Source organism: Mytilus edulis, chromosome 6 (assembly GCF_963676685.1).
Source record: "Mytilus edulis chromosome 6, xbMytEdul2.2, whole genome shotgun sequence".
In the NCBI taxonomy this organism is placed as follows: domain Eukaryota; kingdom Metazoa; phylum Mollusca; class Bivalvia; order Mytilida; family Mytilidae; genus Mytilus; species Mytilus edulis.
This window is the reverse complement of record NC_092349.1, coordinates 51,599,167-51,618,544: the sequence shown is the minus strand read 5'-3', so window position 1 is coordinate 51,618,544 and position 19,378 is coordinate 51,599,167. Positions and strand designations below refer to the sequence as shown.

Below are 19,378 nucleotides of genomic sequence, written 5' to 3'. Positions count from 1 at the left end.
CCATACAAGAAGGAGTGCTCTAGTGTTACTTATCTATTCTCTATATGAGCAATCACAAAGAAATTATTTTTTACCACTACAAGCTGACAAAACATGCATTTTTCAGTTTAGCTTTTTACCAAATATGAAGCTAACAAAAAAAATTCAGACTAGAGGCTCTTAAGAGCCTGTGTCACTCACCTTGGTCTATATTCATATTAAACAAAGGACACAGATGGATTCATGACAAAATTGTGTTTTGGTGATGGTGATGTGTTTGTAGATCTTACTTTACTGAACATTCTTGCTACTTACAATTTTCTATATAAACTTGGCCCATTTGTTAGAGAGGAAAATATTTTGTAAAATTAAACAAAATTTACCAAAGTTTAATGAAAATTGTTAAAAAAAAATTTGACTATAAAGGGCAATAACTCCTTAAGGGTTCAACTGACCATTTAAACAAAATTTCCTTTAAGATATTAGCTTTTGATCATAAACAAGCTTAAATACAGTCTCTGATGCATGATTTTTTCTATTATTAATTGTTTTTGGCTTTTAACTAGCTGTCAGTACTCTCAAATCGTATTTTCTTGTTAATATAACTTGTTGATACTTTTCATAATGTTTTTTTGTTATTTTATATGGATCTTGTCTTGATTTGATTTTTTAAACCAGCTTTGATTATTTGGAATATCTACTAATTTTCACTTCTTTTTTTCTTCAAAAAAAGTGATTATTTTCGAAGGGTTAAATATTTCATGGTGGTGTCTTGCCATGGCTTTGTTTGGACTTATTTGTTTGCTTTTTGGCCTTGAATGTTTGTCCCTAATATTTTATTAACTGTACATTTGCATTCAGGTATCGCAGTTCAAATTTATTCGTTCATAGTGTGCTAATTTATGTTTTTTGATTGAGTTATAAGCCTTCCAATTGATATTTTATCGTGTGGTTTTCTATGTTTTGATGTTATGCTATTGTTTCAGAAAAAGGGAGAAGGTTTGGTATCATTAACACATTTAATCATACTACAAATGTTTGCACCTGTCCTAAGTCAGGAATCTGATGTTGTCGTTTGTTTATGTGATTTATACATGTATCTCGTTTCTTGTTTTTTTTATATATATTAGACCGTTGGTTTTCCTGATTGAATGGTTTTACACTAGTAATTTTGAAGCCCTTTATAGCTGTTTGTTCGGTGTGAGCCAAGGCTCCTGGTTGAAAGCTGTACATTGACCTATAATGCATATGGTTTACTTTTATAAATTGTTATTTTGATGGAGAGTTGTCGCATTGGCACTCACACCACATCTTCCTATATCTATTTTGTGCAAATTAGAAATAGTATAAGAAAGTCATTAAAATTTCAAAAACTTAAACCACAGAGTGAATGTGTTGTTTCCTAGCAGAAGATCTAATATAAAAAAGAAGATGTGGTATGATTGCCAATGAGACAACTATCCACAAAAGACCAAATTGACACAAACATTAACAACTATAGGTCATCGTACGGCCTTCAACAATGAGCAAAGCCCATACCGCATAGTCAGTTATAATAGGCCCCGATAAGACAATGTAAAACAATTCAAACGAGAAAACTAACGGCCTTATTTATGAAAAAAAATGAACGAAAAACAAATATGTAACACATAAACAAACGACAACCACTGCATTACAGGCTCCTGACTTTGGACAGGCACATACATAAATAATGTGGCGGGGTTAAACATGTTAGCGGGATCCCAACCCTCCCCCTAATCTGGGACAGTGGTAGAACAGTACAACATAAGAACGAACTATAAAAATCAGTTGAAAAAGGCTTAACTCATCAGATGGACAAAAAATACAAGTGGACGTGGCCGGGTAATAAGTCCATTTAAAAGTAAAATACAGAAAAACATGGATTTATTTTTTTACAAAATTTACTTCTGGCTACTGTTTTATGATCATAAACAAGCTAATGTCAAAGTTTGGTACAAACCCAGGATATTTTAAGAAAGTTATTGAAATTCTAAAAACTTTAACTACAGAGTGAATATATTGTTTCACTGCAGAAAATTTAAGTCCATTTATACGTAAAATATGGAAAAAATGGAACTTTATTTTTACAAAATTGACTTCTGGATACTATCGTTTGACCATAAACGAGCTTCTGTTCAAGTTTGGTACAAACCCAGTATAGTTTAAGAAAGTTGTAAAAATTTTAAAAAGTTAAACCACAGAGTGATTGTAATATTTCACCGCAGAAAATTTAAGTCCATTTGTATGTAAAATACGGAATAAATGGACTTTTTTTTTGTACAAAATTCACTTCTTCATTTATGATCATAAACAATCTTCTGTCCAAGTTTGGTAGAAGTTCAGTATAGTTTAAGAAAGTTATTAAAATTTTAAAAACTTTAAACCACAGAGTGAATATTTGAGGACACAGCTGTCGCTGACGTGGACGGAATGTAGGATTGCTATGTCTCACCTTTTCAACTAAAGTCGAAGGCTAGACAAAAAGCACAATATCATGAAGCTATGAAGATTCTCTTTATGTTCTAATAACATAATAATAACTCTTATCTTTTTAATCAAAGAATAAATTAGCATTAAAGGTCTATAAACTAAAATTATTCACAAAAAAGTTTAAATCTAAATCTAACCTTTCTATATGCCAGGTATTCCATTCCTCTGGCTATCTGGTAGGCATATGATATCAAGTCTTTTTCTGTTAATGGTTTGAATGAGCCTTTTTCTAAATCTTGCTTTTTGTATCCTGCAGAATTATGTGGTCTTCTTGATCTCAAGTAGTCTCGCATGTTACCATGTGGAGCAAGTTCAACCAATACATATAATGGCCCTGAAATTATACAATTTTCTGACAATTTCTTCATAGTTTTCAAGAAAACATGGTTAACCTAAGATTGACAATTGTGAATACACATGTACACATATATGTCTACTTTTTATCATGTCTTTATTATCATCAGATTACATATTTGATATCCTTGTATAAATAACTTTAAAGTCATGAAACCTCAAATTTAAAAAAAACATGCAAATGTTTTTTTATAACAAAATGGATAGTTTTCATTATTAAACCTATGTACATATATTTTTTTCTGAAGAAAATTCTTTAATTTGTCCACATTTAGAAAAAATTTACATTTTTTAATTGATTGCTTCCAGGAAGCAATTTGCCAACGTATTTTCCGCATGCAAAGTGACCTTAGCGTGAACCATTGTGTAAAAATCCTGTGATGGCAATATGCATGATTCTGTCACTGAAATAAACTATTATTTGATTGTACATGTAAAACATATCCATGCTTTTTTGTTGATTGTTTACTATAAGGTGACAAGGTAAAATTCGGAGTCAAAACATGACATGTAATGAGCTTCCATATTTGTTAAATCATAACAGACAGAAAGAAAAAAAATTGACAATTATATGATATATTTCCATAAAAAATGTGCACAGAGGACTAAGTTTATGATATATACATGCATTGGTTCAAGAATTGGATAAACTTTATTTTTCACCAGTCACTCGTTACATGTGACTTTAAAAAAAAAAACATATTAATCAATCTGCTAATTTCTGTTCTTCTGATGTTGCAAAAATACAAAGTTTCTATTACTGTTAGCTGCTATATGAAGGACCAACTTTTCCATTGTAATATATATGTAGTACTTGAAGGTGTGATGGGGACGCTGAAGTGGGATGGTCAAGCTGAAATTTGATGGCCACACTGAAGTGGGATGGTCTGCGCTGAAGTATGATGGTCCTTTCGCTGAAGTGCGATGGTTTGGCTTGACGTTTGAGTATTGTGACGTTTTCTAATACAACGTTACATCAAATACAATAGAATACAAAATAAAACAGGGATTCGTAGGCAGGAGAATAAGATTGTGTTGATAAAAGTTTCATGCAAGTAGATAAAAAATGCATGCGATCAAGTAAAGGATAATTAAAGTAACTAACGATTCTAGTCTCGAACAGTGTTCTGCAATGCAGGTGGATATTTAACCCCGCCACATTATTTATGCTTGTGCCTGTCCCAAGTCAGGAGCCTGTAATTCAGTGGTTGTCGTTTGTTTATGTGTTACATATTTGTTTTTCGTTCATTTTTTAAAATAAATAAGGCCGTTAGTTTTCTCCTTTGAATTGTTTTACATTGTCTTATCGGGGCATTTTATAGCTGACTATATGCGGTATGGGCTTTGCTCATTGCATGTTGAAGGCCGTACGGTGACCTATAATTGTTAATGTTTGTGTCATTTTGGTCTTTTGTGGATAGTGGATAGTTCTCACATTGGCAATCATACCACATCTTCTTTTTTAAACTACCTTGACCAAAAACTTAAACCTGAAGGTACGAAGGAACGAAGGAACGAACGGACGGACAGACAGAAGGACAGACGGACGGACAGATGGAAGGACAGACGGACGCACAGACCAGAAAACATCATGCCCCTCTACTATCGTAGGTGGGGCATAAAAATATGGTAGCCTAGGTGTACTGAATATAGTAAAGTGCTTTTTTTACAGATTTAGTGAAATATTTGTGATAGACTACAGATTTGATGTACAAAGCTCTTCACATTTTACATACATCAATTAGACCATTTAACCAGAGCCATGAATACAAGATATGCTGCACTTTTTTATGTGATAATCTACATTTCTCTATATTCAGAGTTCACAAATGGTTTATTAAATTTGATTAAGCACAGAAACACAAATATCAGGAATAATAAAGCTGTCAGATAGAAAGTCAGCATGTCACTTAGAAATAAAATGTAAACTGCTTTAAAATGCTTATTATAGCCGTAGAATGCCAAAATGACATTTTAAAAGAATTTCTGTAAACTAAAGATGTAAATCCTTTACTTTGATTGAGTTTGACAAATTGAAGCCAGCAAATCATTCAGGAAAGTTGCTAAAGTACAGAATCTAGATTTCCGGAATCTATTTCTTAGGCCCACACAGTTATTTCGTAGTGCATTTCTTTTAGACAATGAATTCAAATTGAAAAAAATTGCACCTGCTCATTCTCAAAAAGATTTTTACAGTGAAGTGTACAACCAGTGAGACAAATAATATCAAAATTAATTAGAAATTTCTACCAGCTCTAAATCAAAATGTTGACAATTCTGTGTTAAGGGGGTGGAATAAGTGGAGAAATTTGATTGGTTAAGTTCCAGTGATGGTTATTTTCTTGTATGCAATCAAATGTTATGTTAAATTTTTTCTATAGTACTGGACAGGATAAAACTTTACTCATGCCAAGTATATCTTTATTTGTAACAAAGATAAATTCTGACATTTTTTCTAAAAGTGCAAATTTAACAAAGACTATGGTCGAGTTGTTGTCGCTTTGACACATTCCCCATTTCCTTTTTCAATTTTAATAGGGAAAAATCAATGGTGGTATTACACCTAGAGCAAATCTGATATGTGTGGGTAATCTTCTTTCTATGAAACTACTGAGACACATTTAACCATACTTGACCATAATAATTAATATGTTTTTTCTTTAAAAAATGTATCAGATGACCCCACCTTCCAACCCTCATGGCCCACAAGAATAAAAATGGAACATAGGGGTAAAATGCAGATTTTTGTATATATCTCTGAAACTAAACCATTTGGAGCAAATCCGACAGGGGGCAGTTAATGGTTTTCTCAGAGCATGGGTCCTGTGTAATTTGAGGAGAAGATTTTTTAAAAAGTTAACGGACATTGAATATATGGACGACAGACAACAAGTGCTGCCCATTGGACCAAGATCGTTTTTAACCCTTAAAGTACACCACTTACCATTTTGTGTACAACATCCCAGGAAATTAATGATATTTTCATGGCATCCTATTAATTTCATCACTTCCATTTCTTGCATTAAATCTGTCAATTCTCTATCGGTTGCATCCTCTAAAATATTTAAACAATATTGACAATTATTAATGGATAAAACCATTGGTCACATTCAAAGAATACTGTGGATTCATTCATTTTCATGGATTGCTTAAAACTTGCATAATCGTGGATAATTGATTTTGTAAGTTTTCCAATCTCTGTATTCAAAGCCTATTCAAAATATGTTATTCAATGAACATTTGAATTCAATGTTCACCTGTACCCACGAAAATTGGTATCAAACTAATGTTAATGAATCAAAAGTAATTTGTCCCAACCCAGGACAAAGAGGGGTTCCATTTACTATATGTCCCCATTCAAAAACATTGATCAGGAACCTTCCCCTTGCAGTGGCGTAGCTTGCATGTATGCTCAGATGCTCAAGCATCCACATCATTTTGACAAAACAAAAATAAAAAAAACAGCAGTTTAACTCGGAAGAATCAAAATGTAACAAGGCTGAGGATATGAGGACAACGTCCAGTCATTTTCGAAGCAGTATGCCTGGTCTTTCATTTAGGATAATTTAGTTTGATACATGAATCGCAGAATAGTGTTTCAAGTTTACTTTTGTTCGTATAAATAGTCTATGTCATCAGCTAAGGCAAGCGGAGAGGACTGATACGCAGACCCGTGGACATGTTTCATCTGAAATTGAACCTAGTGGAGGGATGGCTTCTCATTTGACTATAGTAACTAACAACTAAAACACCATATCCTGATATCGTTTCTTGCGACATTGTAAACGACATGATAAAACAAATCAATTTGTAATAGATCGTGATAAGTCCTAGGCTTATGAATTCCCGTTTCTATTTAGGTTCAAATACTAATTTTATTTTCATTCAGTAAAGAACAAAGATCCAATATTCCCCGCCATGCAAATTACATGTCATATTTTATCTATTAAAGGCCAAGGAACAAGGGAATAACTAAAAAAAAAACTTTTATTTCTTTTTCTTTTTCTTTTTAATATCTAAAAAGAAATAAAAGCTTCACAGCAAATGAAATGGGATTTCCATTACAATTTATATTTCAAAGGGACATTACTAGTTAAAAATATTTGATTACAAATTATTTTCAAAATTGTCAAAGACATTGCTTATGATATGAGTTTCACTTAATCTGACAAGAATTGTACACATGAGAGTGCTAACAAGACCGGACGATCGGACGCCTGGTATTTTTATGTCTCCTGCATGTGTTTAGCTCAGTAATAAAAAATCCAAGGTTGTAGACTCAAATTCCTGGAAAGAGAAGTCACTTCAGTTCCTATACTCAGAAGTTCCTAAATTATACAGAAGTGCCGCTGTAATGGAGTCCGTTTAAGGTTCATGTGGACCCTATGGCTAAAATGGCCGTATTTTCACCTCAAAATTTACTCTGAGTACATACAAACCTGCGCATCTGTAAAAAATTCCAGGCATGGCATGCCCTAGATAAATAAATTTCAAATATGTTTTATGTTTTAGAAAAATAAAAACTTACCAGGATTTTGCCGTGCACTTTTTTTCATTCCTCCAGAAGGTGCCAAAATAAACTAAGTTGGGAAACAGGTTTGAGAACTTCCCCACAGGTAATAATTGAAGTGAGCTGTATTGCTTGACATGGACATCAGATGGACAATAGATACCTAACAATAATTGGTCATTTAAACTGTGTACCTGAGTGGACCATATCAAGGTAAACTCAACTGTTTGTTAATTTTATCATCTTCTGCAGGGACGAAAAAAAGTGTACGGCAAAATCCAGTTAAGTTATAAATTTTTTAATTCATACAATGCATTTGAATTCTATTTATCTAGGGCATGCTATGCCTTAAAACTTTTCCAGATGCACAGGTTTGCCTGTACTCAGAGTAAATTTTGAGGTGAAAATACGGCGATTTTAGCCATAGGGTCCACATGAACCTTAAACGGTTTTTGATATGTCAAATAGAAGATTCGGGGGGAAACTTTACATCAAATATTTACGAATTGAATGATGGTAGTTTCAAGGAAACAATAAAATTTGGTTAAAAATATAAATATATGAATTGGTGGGTATTTTGAATTTAAACAAAAATCTAACTAGTGTCGGATTCTGGGGGAGTACATGTGCTTAAATAAAAAATATTTTCTGCACAAAAAGGTCCAAAACATTTTTCGGCTTGCTCGACTCTGCAAAACATCCACATCATTTCAACCCTGGCTACGCCACTGCCTTGGATCCCCAATAGAACAAGCAGAGCTTGCAATGCTCACAAGTTTGTTTTTTTGCTTAAATCTTTCATCAATGACTGTTTTTGCTTTGAAATAAAATACAAATTTATACTAAATTCATTTGCGAAGATTTATAAAGTTAAAAAAAAATAAAACAACTTGTGTAATTGTCCTTAAAGGGCAATAACTCCGTAACGGGTCAATTGACAATTTTGGTCATAAAAAACATTTTTGAAGATGTTACTTTGCTGAACATTTTTTGCTGTTTACAGTTTATCTTTATCTTTAATTAATTTCATACAAAAACTAAAAAAAATCCTAAAAATAACCAATTTAGTGGCAGGAACCCAACAATGGCAGCCATGTTTGTCGATGGATCAAAACTTCAGATACAATTTATAAGCAAGATACCAGATAATTACGGAAATTTTTTTTTGTTAAAGTTTGAAATCTTTGGCCCTGTAGTTTCAGAGAAGGTTTTTTGAAATAGTTAACAACAGATGATGATGGACGCCAAGTCATTGGTGATAACATAAGCTCAAATGGTTATAGCTAACAAGAATGTGTCCCCAGTACATGAATAGCCTATCCACACTATCATTTTCTATGTTCAGTGGACCTTGAAAATGGGGGAAAATTTCAAGTTTGGCATAAAAATTACAAAGATTATAAAATAGAAAACATGAGCCCTAAGTTTCAAGTTGATTGGACTTCAACTTCATCAAAAACTACCTCTACCAAAAACTTTAACCAATCCTTTAACCTGAAGTGGGACAGACAGACGGAAGGACAAACGTACGGAAGAACGAACCAATGGATGGACAGATGAATAAATGGACAGACAAAAGAACGAATGAATGGACGCACAGAACAGAAAACATAATGCACCAAAATGGGGCATAATAAATGGGACATTAAAATGGGTTTTAATCGATCCTACAAACTATCCACTGTCTTTTGGTATGTATAACGAACACATTTACATTTATACCCTGTGTGTTATACATGACTACAAATATTTTCTTAGTTTTTTTTCAGGTCCAAAATTGGACCAAGAAATTTCAAATTGAAGTGAAAAGTAAGGATTTTTTTTGCTCAAACCTTGATTGTTTTTTATGTGTTATAATATTAATATTCTTGATTTGTCATGTTTTATTCAAATAAAATACATTTTATATCTTTGTTGTTACGTTTTTCGTGTAAATTTGTCAATATGTTTTGCAATCCGGAAATTTGCCAATTGTCTTAATATTGAAGACACAATAAAGCTTTTGTTCTTGGTTAAATTAGCCTAAAGTTGTGTTCCTTGTTGTCATAACTTATTGTTTTGTATGTGTTCATCATAAAGAGTTGAAGAAAAGTGTATGAAAATTGAATAAACAACACTCATTTTGAAAAGATAAACCATATAATATATCAGGTGATCACAAGTCATGTTGGTCAGTCATGTGACATAATATTGTAAAGTGATGATTTATTCTATGAGAAGTTTATTTTTATAAATACGTTTTTACTTTGTAACTTTTCAACTTTTAAACAACTGTTTAAAACCTTTCAAGAAATTATGATTGAAAACATGATTATCACATAATTGTAACCTGAACAAATTTAATTAGGAACAAGGTCAACCTGTCACTGATTTGTTTTGACATTCATTAGACCTGGGGTTGAAGTCATAAAACTTTGCTCAGTGCTTGGAGCACAAAAATCTTGCTCAAAACATAAAATCCAGCATTTTGATTGGTTTTTATTTGTATAAGTACAAAAAACTGGCTCAAATATTTATTACTTCAAGGCCTGTTGATTGAGGTGGGATAATCCAGATTAACAGCTAGAATCATCAAATAAAAAATAAAAGTATTGAGATTTTAACAATTCATTACAGCACTAATGACATTAATTGATTTGTAATTATTTTATTGTTTGAATCAGAACATTAATTGGATATTTATAATCTTGTCCTTTATACTAAAACAATTCATCCTTTTAACTGTGATTTTCAAAAAATTATCAAAGTTCAAAGCCCATAATTATAGCAAAAATGAGCCAAGCGGAACAAAACTGAAACTTAACAATTCCTAGTTGTGGAATTAGGGAATGACAGAATAATGGAATGACGGAATGACAGAATTACGGAATGACCGAATTACGGACATGGGCAAAACTATATGGCACCGACATCTTTGTTGCGGGCCATATTCATTGCAGGGCCATAACAATGCAAATTTTTCAATAAAGATAAAAAAGATGGAAAAAAATCAATTCTTATTTCCCAAAATTTTATGCTTGTCTAATAAAAAAAGAAAACCTAAGCATAAATCCAGTTTTCATTAATACTATTTGATTTTTGATCTAAAATATATAAGTAAATTTTACCCTTCAACATCTTGACTGCTATGGCAGTTGTTGGAGCTTTATTTAAACCAACAGCTTCTGCTTTAAAAACTTTACCAAATGCTCCTTCCCCAAGAGGTTCACCAAGTGATAACCTATAACAATAAATAAATTATTTCATCTCATATTCATTTAGATATTGAGATACTGATTGATGTAACCATATATATATAACTAAATAAAATTCTAATAGTTGTACACATTTTCTTAGATATAAGAAGATATGGTATGAGTGCCAATGAGACAACTCTCCATCCAAATGACAATTTATAAAAGTAAACCATTATATGTCAATGTACGGCCTTAACACAGAGCCTTGGCTCACACTGAACAACAAGCTATAAAGGGCCCCAAAATTACTAGAGTAAAACAATTCAAACGGGAAAACCAACGTTCTAATCTATATAAAACCAGAGGCTCTAAAGAGCCTGTGTCGCTCACTTTTGTCTATGTGAATATTCAAGGACATGACAAAATTGTGTTTTGGTGATAACTAAGATTTATGAAAAATGGTTAAATATTGACTATAAAGGGCAATAACTCCTAAAGGGGTCAACTGACCATTTCGGTTATGTTGACTTATTTGTAAATCTTACTTTGCTGAACATTATTGCTGTTTAGTTTATCTCTATCTATTATAATCATGATAATATTCAAGATAATAACCAAAAACAGCAAAATTCAGGGGTAGCAACCCAACAAAAGGTTGTCCGATTCATCTAAATTTTTTAGGGCAGACAGATCTTGACCTGATAAACAATTTCACTCTAAACAGATTTGTTCTAAATGCTTTGGTTTTTGAGTTATAAGCCAAAAGCTGCATTTTACCCCTATGTTCTATATTTAGCCCTGGCGACCATCTTGGTTGGTTGGCCGGGTCACTGGACACAATTTTTAAACTAGATACCCTAATAATGTTTTGGCCATGTTTGGTTAAATTTGGCCCAATAGTTTCAGAGGAGAAAATTTTTTTAAAAGTTAACGACGATGGATGACGGACGCCAAGTGATGAGAAAAGCTCACTTGGACCTTCGGGCCAGGTGAGCTAAAAACAAGAAACGAGAAACACATATAAATTATATAAACAAACTACAACTACTGTACATCAGATTCCTGACTTAGGACAGGTGCAACCATTTGCAGTGATGGATTAAATGTTTTAATGGGTTAAACCATTTATTACTAATGATTTACAATTTTCAGGGTTTTTGAACAATTTTGTACCGAGACACATGTTTTTTTTTATCTAGGTAATGTGAGAATGTTATATTTGTTCTTTTAAAAAATTACCAGAAAATCAAGTTTCTCACATTGTATTGCATGATCAGGCCTCTACAATAACATTTTTTTCAACTTGTCCAGGAGGACTTTGCATTATAAGTTGATTCAAGGAACAAAAGAAATTTAAAACAATAGAACAGAAGTTAGTTTTATATCTTTTGAAATATTTTTCAAAAATTATGAGTCAAGAAAAACTGAAACTAGTCATGTCAAAGAACTTAGGATCTACTTTTTAACAATGCCAAGTCAAATCAGACTTGCATATGAGGCACCGTCTGAATTAGGCATGTCAATGTAAATTCATTGGATTTGTATCTTGTTTTTATTTTAAAGTCGAATTTTTTGTCAGCTTTTTCCAGTTTTATCCATTTCATACATATTTTTGGTGGAAAGACATGTTACTCATTTTTTGGCATGACACTTATCGATAGAAGGGTAACCGCGATTTTTATTTTTAAAAATGTTAGCGATGGTAGTATTTTTAGATAGGCGATTTTGAAGATTGAGACGTGTAGATACCCTTTGAACGAGTTAAGTATTTAATATTTTTCCATTTCTAAGCTTCCTATTTGTTTTTTGTTTGTGAATTAATGAATTAAGTTATGAAAAAATGATTAATCTGTTCAGCTAAAGATGTCAAACGCTATCTGTATTAATTACCCAAAAAAGATAGGGTATATCAGGGTAGTGACTGACGTCTGACTAAATATTCTCGCTCGGACACACACTCCATAATCTAGTATATTATAAGAGCATATAAACCTGTTAAATTAAATTAATATTGATATAGCTTTTACTTGTCTGACCTTTTTATCCTCTAGTACAAGACAATCAGACAAGTGTTATTGTTGAGCCCTAACGATTCCAGTATATATATGAGAAAATGTTAAACCTTGGAAAAAAAGAGTTTTTGGAAAAACTTCTTGTTATATTTCATACTACAGTGGTTACAATATCAATTGAATTCATCTGAAAATTGATACAACCAATCAAATATCAGGTCATTATACAGCTTTTAACCAAAGAAACAATCTGGATGTCAGAAACAGTGAGCAATGCTATTTGTGGGTCGACAGATATAAGTTAAAATGTTGTCATGAGTCAATATATATGTCTTTACAGTATGATAACTTTCATGGAATGGTCAATGTTATGCTTTAACTTACTGTTCCCGTCTAAATTCCCAGTGTTTGTCCAGAGGGAGATCATACTCTGACATCATGGTCAAATCAGATGACAAGCGTCTTCTTGGACCAGGTTCAATTCTGATTGTGGGTAAAACAAATGGTTGTGTACCATCATAAGATTTGTATGGATGGTAATTCTCATTCTGGAATTGATGCAAAACATTCTGATATGAAATTAAAATGTATACCTGTTTCAAATTTGTGTGCAGATCCATGTCATTTTTTTAATTATCATTAATTGTAATAGAAATAAACATCATAAAAGTTTGAAGAGCACACAGACTATCGCTAAAAATAAATGAAGCAAGTCCAGATGCAAAGCTGTTATAAATATTCAAATCTAAAATTGACAAAAACTTCCATAAAACTAAATTAGATTCTGTCTAGATTGAATATCTTTATTTTCATAATCTAAACATTACTGATGAACATTTAATGAATCTCAATAATCTTCCTTTCTTAAGACTTACTTTGTAACTTTTACACCATATAAAGACAACTTCCTCATAAAACTTCATTTCCTAATTATAACCGAATAAGTCAAACATATTCTTTTTTTGTGCACTTGTATTTGAACTTATCAGTAATAAAATATGTTTGAATATTGAAACTAGCCTGTGTCATGACAATTACTCTCTTGACATTTCTATATTTGCTGGACTGTACCCTCTTGTAACGTCTATAACATATAAATATCAGGAGTAACAGGAAGAGAACAACTACTGATGCGACACCACCGATAATGTAGATTACTATTTGCTCTTTATCGTTTGTTCCTCCTGACCTAATGTCTACTGCTTCTGCTTGTTCATCTGCAATTAAAGTATTTGTAATTAAAAAGTTTTCAAAAGATGAAATAATATGTTTGAAAGGAAATGGTAAATATGTGTCAGCTCAATAGCTGGCTTATCTACAATATTTATAACCAATTCAATCCTTTTTTCCTCCTCATCAAACTTTTAATTGTTAAAAGTCTTTATTTTAGGAATGATTGTAATATTTTTTTCTGTCTATGAAGGAATAATATCATTAAAAAAAAATGTGGTGCACACTGAATAACCCACTACATAAGTTACTCTAAAGTGTGTATCACATTCAACATTTTTAACGATGAACGCCATGATTTTTTTTGGTGTTAAAACTGCTTATTCTCCTTTTTTGTAAGTGTTCTATACTTTAAGCACCTGCATAGCCATTTTTACTTGATAGAAATATAAGATAAGGGGGTTTCAAATATTTATTTATTACATATATAAAGTTAAGATAAAGTGATCAGCCATCATATATAGTTGGTAAAAAGTATCTCTGCTTAAGCTACATAATGTCAACTTTGGTAACACTATTGAGCAGTGGCTTTCTGGTAGGTAGCTGTCTCAATATGTTTGGTAAAGTCATTAGGGTCACCATAGTCAGCTTGGCAAGAAGTGTAGTAAGCATGATCTTGACCCAATGCTGGGGCGTAGCTGGGTCCTTTTGAAGTGCACGCCAACCAGTGTGGGGATTGCACCCCCCCCCCCCCAGGTTTTTTTGGCTAGACGCAAAATGGTGCGTTCTGAAGGCCTAAAATTGGTTTGAATAGCAAATTATTAAGACTGTATTTAATAATTTTTTATTGAGAAACATCAAAAATCTGCCCTTTGTTTTTTAGCTGCAACAAAAACGTTCATGGCCTTGTCTAAGTTTACCTGAAAATCACGGTGGATGTGCATTAAACCCAAAGCTGACAATCTGTCATTTCTCATTGTGGAACGGATGTACGTTTTCAAACCTTTCAGCTGTAGCACTAGCAACGGACATTGTAAGAACACACAGTATTAATTGTATCAATAGACGGATACAATTTGGGATTAACGATATCAAGCGTTTGACACAGTGTTGTCGGCACTTTATCACTAGGTAGGATTCGACAGCGAGCTCGCCAGCGTTCAACCTCTCTCTTGAAGTCTTGAATGCGTTGACGCCTTATTTCGACAGGAAGGTTTCAAAACAGAACAATATGAAGTAGCCTTTCAAAATATCACAATAATTTAAAGAGGGAATTCAGATTACCATGATTACCCTTATCGTAATTTACGTATAAAAGAGGGGCGAAAGATACCAAAGGGACAGTCAAACTTGTATAAAGGTTACTGTAATTCATTAAATTGTTCAGGGTCGGATCCAATGTTGCGAGATAAAAATGGAACAAAAGTCAATTGGTTATGTTTTGCCAAAATTATGTACGAAATTTACAACCCTTATATCCAAACAAAGACGTGGGTTTACAACCCCTGCAGCCCTGTTAGTTCCACGAAGCGCATTATATATTTTTTTTATTGAAATAGAGTTAATATACCTTGTCGGAAATTTGAAGGTGTGGACATCTTTCCATTTGTCGGTCAAAAGTTGTAATTTTACATCTTTTCCTAAGGATGTCGAATCTTTCAACAAAGAAATATCTGGATAAGATGGTCCCAGATTTTTTTGTACTGTCTTTGACATTGACACTGATGTGGCGCTAAAGCTAAGTTCTGACATCGTCAATTTGTGACGTTTCAGAGTCTATATTGTCCTGATTTGTTGCTGGTTGTGTTTCTGCATGACTATCACTATTGGTACTGTTAGTAGGATTTTTAGTGAAAAAATCGTCTAAAGTTTGCCATTTAGGCTTGTCACGCTTTGAACTGCTCATGTTTATGTTGCTTTTTATGCTTTTTACTTTGAGTACCGGAAAATTCACGCAAATAAATTAAAAACGATTTCGGTCAGAGTTGATTTTACATATTGAAATATAATTGTGACGTTATTAAAATAGTTATACTGTATCGTTTTCTAATTTGCTTGGTTAAGTTAAATTTTATATTTCGTTATTACTCGTTTGTATTTTTATTTTATTTTCCGGCGTAAATAATTTTTTTAGACCCCACGATGTGCACGCCATGGCGTGACAGCGTATATGGAGCTACGCCCCAGCAATGGCACTTGACTTGTACAATTTAAAATCAGATCTTCAGGCAGAGAAAATTTGGCTAGATAATTGGTTGTTTTTAATTTGCTGCTAGGGTATTTGGTAATAACAGAGACATACATGTATAATACATTATATGTCTATGGGATAACATAGTTTGCATTTCATCAAATTATAAAAACTTAGAATTGTCAAAGACAAACATACTTATACTTAGGTATTCCATTGGTTTAGATAGAAAACAAGCCATAAATATCGTATTTGATTTCATTAAGACATTTGTCTTTGAGGTTCAGTACTATAACTGTTCAATGTTTTCAACATCATCAAATTAAAGTCTTTTAATTACATCTTAATCCATTGTCAGTATTTCACTTTTAATCATCCAGACGTGTGTCTTAAACTAGCTAGTTGATGACCAGGTAATTGCCAATAATTTGTTATTGCTGTATATATAGTCTAATAATAAACACCTTCATTGATTACTCGAAGCTATTTACCTTACGACACAAAAACAAGAAAAAGAAATGGTGACCTTCTGTTTTTTTTTATATCAATTTCGAGTTTCTCAAGAGTTTTACCCTGTCAGTTTTAATTTTGTAAACAAAAATGTTTACTGAAACTTTTTCGATGTTGACATTTTCAAAAGTTGTAGATTTCAAATTTTAATGGGAGGGATGGAAGAGGGTCTGAAAAACCAGAGATTTCGACTCCCATCGGAAGAATCACATGTATGACATACAAAATTTAATTATTACACACTATACAAACTAGACTAAGTGAAATCCCTGGCCACACTTCACTCTGAAACTGTTTTATAGCAAAGTCAATGTTGGATTTCTTTGACAGACACAAATGATGCCTTATTTAAAAATAACTGTCTAACACTTTACCTAAAATATGACAAAGGTAAATTATATTATCACCCAAAAGAGCAAATATAAATAAGAATCAAAATCCTGACCCCATGCACAAAAAATGGAAAAACCACCAACTAAGTGAACACTTCCTAGCATTAAACTGTAGGACAATTATCTGTATGCGAGCTCCCCTTATGCAAGTAACTACTACAAAAAATGATTAAGAGCAAATATTAAACAAAATCAAAACCCTGACCACATGCACACCTTCAATACATGTACAAAGACTACAAACAGACATCAGAGTGAAAACTTCCTAGAATTCAAACTGTAGGAGGAGTTAAGTGGAATAACTGTACACCCATAATGGGACGGACATACAGAGAGACACTGACAGGGGTAAAATAATATGACGTTTCAGTTGTGGCGGCATTAAAAGAATTAATTTTTTTAGAAAAAACTGTACATTTCCAATTTTCATGATGCCAAACCTCCTATTTTTATGACAGTCTATAACAAATTTATTGATAATGATGTAATCGAAAATTGATAATTAAATTCTCCAAACGATTAAATCATTTTTATGTGAATATTTTGCTCTAAGATGCATTATTTCTTGGTGAAAAACAAACATTTCTCATTCTTATCTAAGCCTTTACCTAAAACAGTTAGCCAGGCAGTCTGGTAATATCTACCAAGTGGATTAGAAATCAAGCAACCATACCATCCAGCATTATCTTTTGTTACATTCTTTATTGTCAGTATTTCTGGGTGACTTAAATTCACCATGGATTGCTAAAATATCAAATAAAACAGCATTAGAGGATGAGTATATAAAACATTGAAAAGCAAAATTTTCAAAAAAGTGAACTAAGACAATAAATTATCAAAAAAGTGAAAAAAGAAGAAAATATTTCAATAAACTAGACAATTAGAATCACATTATTTTCTTAAGTCACTTGAGATTTGTCATGCAGTCAGTTTTTTAAATATACACATGTATATATACTATTGTATAACACTTTTTAACAGCAAGATAAACTTATCAACAGACAATAAGAAATTAAATTTAAAGAAACATTCACATCAAGATCATTCAGACACACAATATCTGTAAACATTTCATGACTCAGTGAGACAATTTTCAAGCGACATACATTTTGGTGTGAAAATCCCAATGCAACCTTCTACTTGAGGTATTAATAAGTATGTTCCTTATGTTGTTACTACAATCCCCTTCCCTTTCATGAATGTGACCTACCAAATTAGACTATTTACCGGACTTGTTATTACATAAGCAACATGATGGGTGCCACATGTGCCACATGTGGAGCAGAATCTGCTTACCATTCCGGAGCACCTGAGATGACCCCCAATTTTTGATGGGATTCGTGTTGCTTATTCTTTATTTTCCTATGTTGTGTCATGTGTTCTATTGTTTGTCTTTTTTATTTTTAGCCAGGTGTTGTCAGTTTATTTTAGTTGATTTATAAGTTTGACTGTTCCTCTGGTATCTTTCGTCCCTCTTTTTTTTAAGTCTAGATTGACTATATAGATATAGATAGAAAAATACTGGTCTTGGCCCGTAATTCCTAAACAGTTTGGACCATCACCACCAAAAAATGTCTGAATATTCCTTTTGTGGTTTTAATATAACTAAAAAGTGTGTGAAGATTCATGGAATAATCATAAATAGTTTCTGAGATACGGCACAACATGTATTTTTAATAAACATGATCACTCTAAAATAAGATAAAGAATCATCACAAAAAAGTAAACAGATCTTCAGATTAATATAACTTACCAGTAACCACTGAACCATGAAAATGAGGTCAAGGTCAGATGACACCTGCCAGTTGGACATGTACACCTTACAGTCCTTCCATACACCAATATACAAGACCTATTGCTTATAGTATCTGAGATATGGACTTGACCACCAAAACTTAACCTTGTTCACTGATCAATGAAATGAGGTCGAGGTCAAGTGAAAACTGTCTGACAGGCATGATGACCTTGCAAGGTACGCACATACCAAATATAGTTATCCTATTACTTATAATAAGAGTGAATTTAACATTACAAAAAATCTGAACTTTTTTTTAAGTAGTCACTGAACCATGAAAATGAGGTCAAGGACATTGGACATGTGACTGACAGAAACTTCGTAACATGAGGCATCTATATACAAAGTATGAGGTATCCAGGTCTTCAATCTAATAAAATACAAAGCTTTTAAGAAGTTAGCTAATGCCGCCGCCGCTGCTGCCGGATCACTATCACTATGTCTAGCTTTCTGTGAGAAAAGTTGCAGGCTCGACAAAAATTGTCATAATGAAAATAATTCTTTTAGTAGAAAATCATTTTACCTGTATGATGTTGACATATGGCTGGTTTTCATCGTCTCTATAGGAACCATTGACTGTGTATTGTTGTAACCATTGTGTATGGTGCTGTAGGTCATTTCTCAACACTTTACACTCAAACCTAGCATCACTCCCGGCTTGAACTGTCTGGTTATTTGGTCCCAAACCAATTGGTTTTGTCATTATTGTCACTTTTAATATATATGATTAATTAATTATTTACAGTTTTTACCGTTTCCATGAATAAATACACTATTA

General features: G+C 32.6%; 1 protein-coding gene across 2 annotated transcripts in view; it reads right to left on the bottom strand.

Annotated features, from left to right (window-relative positions):
• The window catches only part of LOC139529121 (fibroblast growth factor receptor 2-like), a 47,155-nt gene that overhangs the window by 15,839 nt on the left and 11,938 nt on the right, over positions 1-19,378 (bottom strand). For both annotated transcript variants that reach the window (XM_071325432.1, XM_071325433.1), the window contains exons 5-11: positions 19,124-19,311; positions 17,414-17,549; positions 13,563-13,759; positions 12,927-13,090; positions 10,462-10,574; positions 5,789-5,899; positions 2,628-2,824 (exon numbers count right to left, since the gene is read on the bottom strand). In XM_071325432.1, the coding sequence (XP_071181533.1) occupies positions 2,628-2,824; positions 5,789-5,899; positions 10,462-10,574; positions 12,927-13,090; positions 13,563-13,759; positions 17,414-17,549; positions 19,124-19,311 (1,106 nt within the window). The remainder of the gene's footprint in view (positions 1-2,627; positions 2,825-5,788; positions 5,900-10,461; positions 10,575-12,926; positions 13,091-13,562; positions 13,760-17,413; positions 17,550-19,123; positions 19,312-19,378) is intronic.